At 32.7% G+C, this 2,526-nt stretch overlaps 1 protein-coding gene across 2 annotated transcripts in view; it reads right to left on the bottom strand.

Annotated features, from left to right (window-relative positions):
• Positions 1–1,253, bottom strand: part of LOC106872106 (homeobox protein unc-42) — a 120,503-nt gene extending 119,250 nt beyond the window's left edge. The window contains exon 1 of one of the 2 annotated variants that reach the window (XM_014918967.2): positions 730–1,253. In XM_014918967.2, the coding sequence (XP_014774453.1) occupies positions 730–757 (28 nt within the window). In that variant the 5' untranslated portion in view covers positions 758–1,253. The remainder of the gene's footprint in view (positions 1–729) is intronic. The other variant, XM_014918968.2, reaches the window with a different exon arrangement.
• Between the last annotated feature and the right edge of the window lie 1,273 nt (positions 1,254–2,526).

Below are 2,526 nucleotides of genomic sequence, written 5' to 3'. Positions count from 1 at the left end.
TATATATATATATATATATATATATATATGTATGTATGTATTCATGCAAATGTAAGGATATGTGCATACGTATATACGTATGCACATATATGTATCTCACACTTATGTGTGTGTGTGTGCATGTGTGTGTGTAGATAGATAGATATAGATATATATATAGATAGACATTTGGGATAATTAAACATATATTTACATATATTGTTATCGTTTACGTGTCTTTGTACGCATGAGTCAGTTCAGGTACAATGAACGATCGTAATTGCTTTTTTTTTGTTTTTTTTTTTTAATTTTCATCTGATATTTTGGTTGTTATGAAAGAGAGAGAGACAGACAGACAGACAGACAGACAGAGACAAAGTGAGAGAGAGTTGTGGGGAAATGGATGGAAAACTGGAGACGATTGAGATATATATAGTACATGTGTAATATATTGTTTCATATCCATTTAATTCATAATGTGGAAATTGCAACAGATTCCCTCTCTCTCTCTCTCTCTCTCTCTCTCTCTCTCTCTCTCTCACACACACACACACACACATACACACACACACACACACATACACTATATAATATAAAAAATACATAAAAATATTCTCCATGTTTTTTGTATATCGAAGCCAAGAGCGTAACGATGTGGCACAAACAACAAAACAATAATGAACGAAATATATTATAAAATCCCCGAAAGACCTGAAAACGTATTGGAAATATGAATAAAAAATACTTCACCTGAATGTGCCTTTGCTAAGGTTTGCATTCGATTTGGTACAAAGAACGTCGTTGCTATAGATAAATACTTGTAAGGTAGAGAGAAACACACGGAAATAATATAACAACATCCAATGTCCTCCTTTACTTTCTCTCCCCTTCTTTATCTTCTATCTTAATCTTCTTCTCTGTTCTTCTTTATCACATGACTTGTCCAGCAGACGATCGTTACACGGGAGACATGTTGTTCAATCTGTGGCCGACCTGCGCGGTAAAGCTCTTTCGTCTTCTTCTTCTTCTTCTTCTTCTTCTTCTTCTTCTTCTTCTTCTTCTTCTTCTTCTTCTCCTTCGCAAACAACCACCGATCTTACACGCACGCGCACTCGCACTCACAGGAATATATATGACTTGTGTTGCTCAATGTACGGAAATGTTAATCTGTTTGTATATTTTACGTATGTGTTTGTGCATGCGTGTATGAATATATATATATATATGTGTGTGTGTGTGTGTGTGCGTGTGCGTGTCTAAACGTTGATATGTATATGATATGATTCGATTTTTATGTACATGAATCTGTATATATATATATATATATATATATATATATATATATATGTACGTATATATGTATATGTATATATATATATATATATATATGTACGTATATATGTATATGTATATATATATATGTGTGTGTATATATATGTACGTATATATGTACGTATATATGTATAGTGTGTGTATATGTATATTTATGTATTCATATCCATGTATACATATATTTGTGGGATATTTATATAATTGTATATATATTTATATGGGTGTATACTTTTACATATTATATACAACTTTGTAATGTGTGTATGTTAACAAGTATGTAATATGTTCTATTTTCATATATACAGAAGTTAGCATACGATATATAATTTATAAGATATGTGTATGTATGTATATAAATATATATATATATATAAAAAATATGTATCAATGAATATTTATGTATTTATACACACACACACACACACAATGAAATTTATAGATATATTTTTTTTGTGTAGGTTTTTTGTTTTGATATTCGTTTTCTTTTTCTTTTTTTTTTCTCTCTTCTGTTTACACTTTTGTATGTTTTTTCTTTTTTTCTTGTTCCGAAGGAGTAGTCTCGGTTGGACTGCACTTGAACACAGTCTTACCGTACAACAAACAGGCAAACAAACGACAACAGCGACAACAACAAGAACAGCTGTACTAACAGCAGCAGCAGCAGCAGCAGCAGCAGTAACTACAACGACAACAAAAATGACAGCAGCAGCAACAGAAGAAGCAGCAACAGTAACAACAACAGCAGCAGCAGCAGTCGCAATGGCAACAACAACAACAACGATAGGAAACAAAAGAAAATAATAAAAGTGTGAGAGCGCTGGAGGCGGGAGCGGGTGGCGGGGGAAGCTGAACGAGAACGGAAGCACCAATACGAGCAGTAGTAGTAGTAGTAGTAGTAGTAGTAGTAGTAGTAGTAGTAGTAGTAGTAGTAGTAGTAGTAGTGGTGATAGGAGCCGAGGAGGAAACGGATGCGAGAGGTGATGGTCGATATAAAAAGGTAGAGAGAAAAAACATAGCATAGACAGAAAGATGGACAGACAAGGCAGAATTTATGTGCGTGTGTATGTGTGTGTAAGTGTGTGTGTGTGTGTGTGTGCATGTGTGTGTATACACAAATATACACATGCATATATGTATGTATGTATATACATAAATATGTGTACATATATATGTGTATATATATATGTGTATATATATATATATATATATATATAT

This window comes from Octopus bimaculoides, chromosome 11, assembly GCF_001194135.2.
Source record: "Octopus bimaculoides isolate UCB-OBI-ISO-001 chromosome 11, ASM119413v2, whole genome shotgun sequence".
NCBI lineage: Eukaryota > Metazoa > Mollusca > Cephalopoda > Octopoda > Octopodidae > Octopus > Octopus bimaculoides.
The sequence above is the reverse complement of the archived record's forward strand: the minus strand, read 5'-3'. Positions and strand labels throughout refer to the sequence as shown.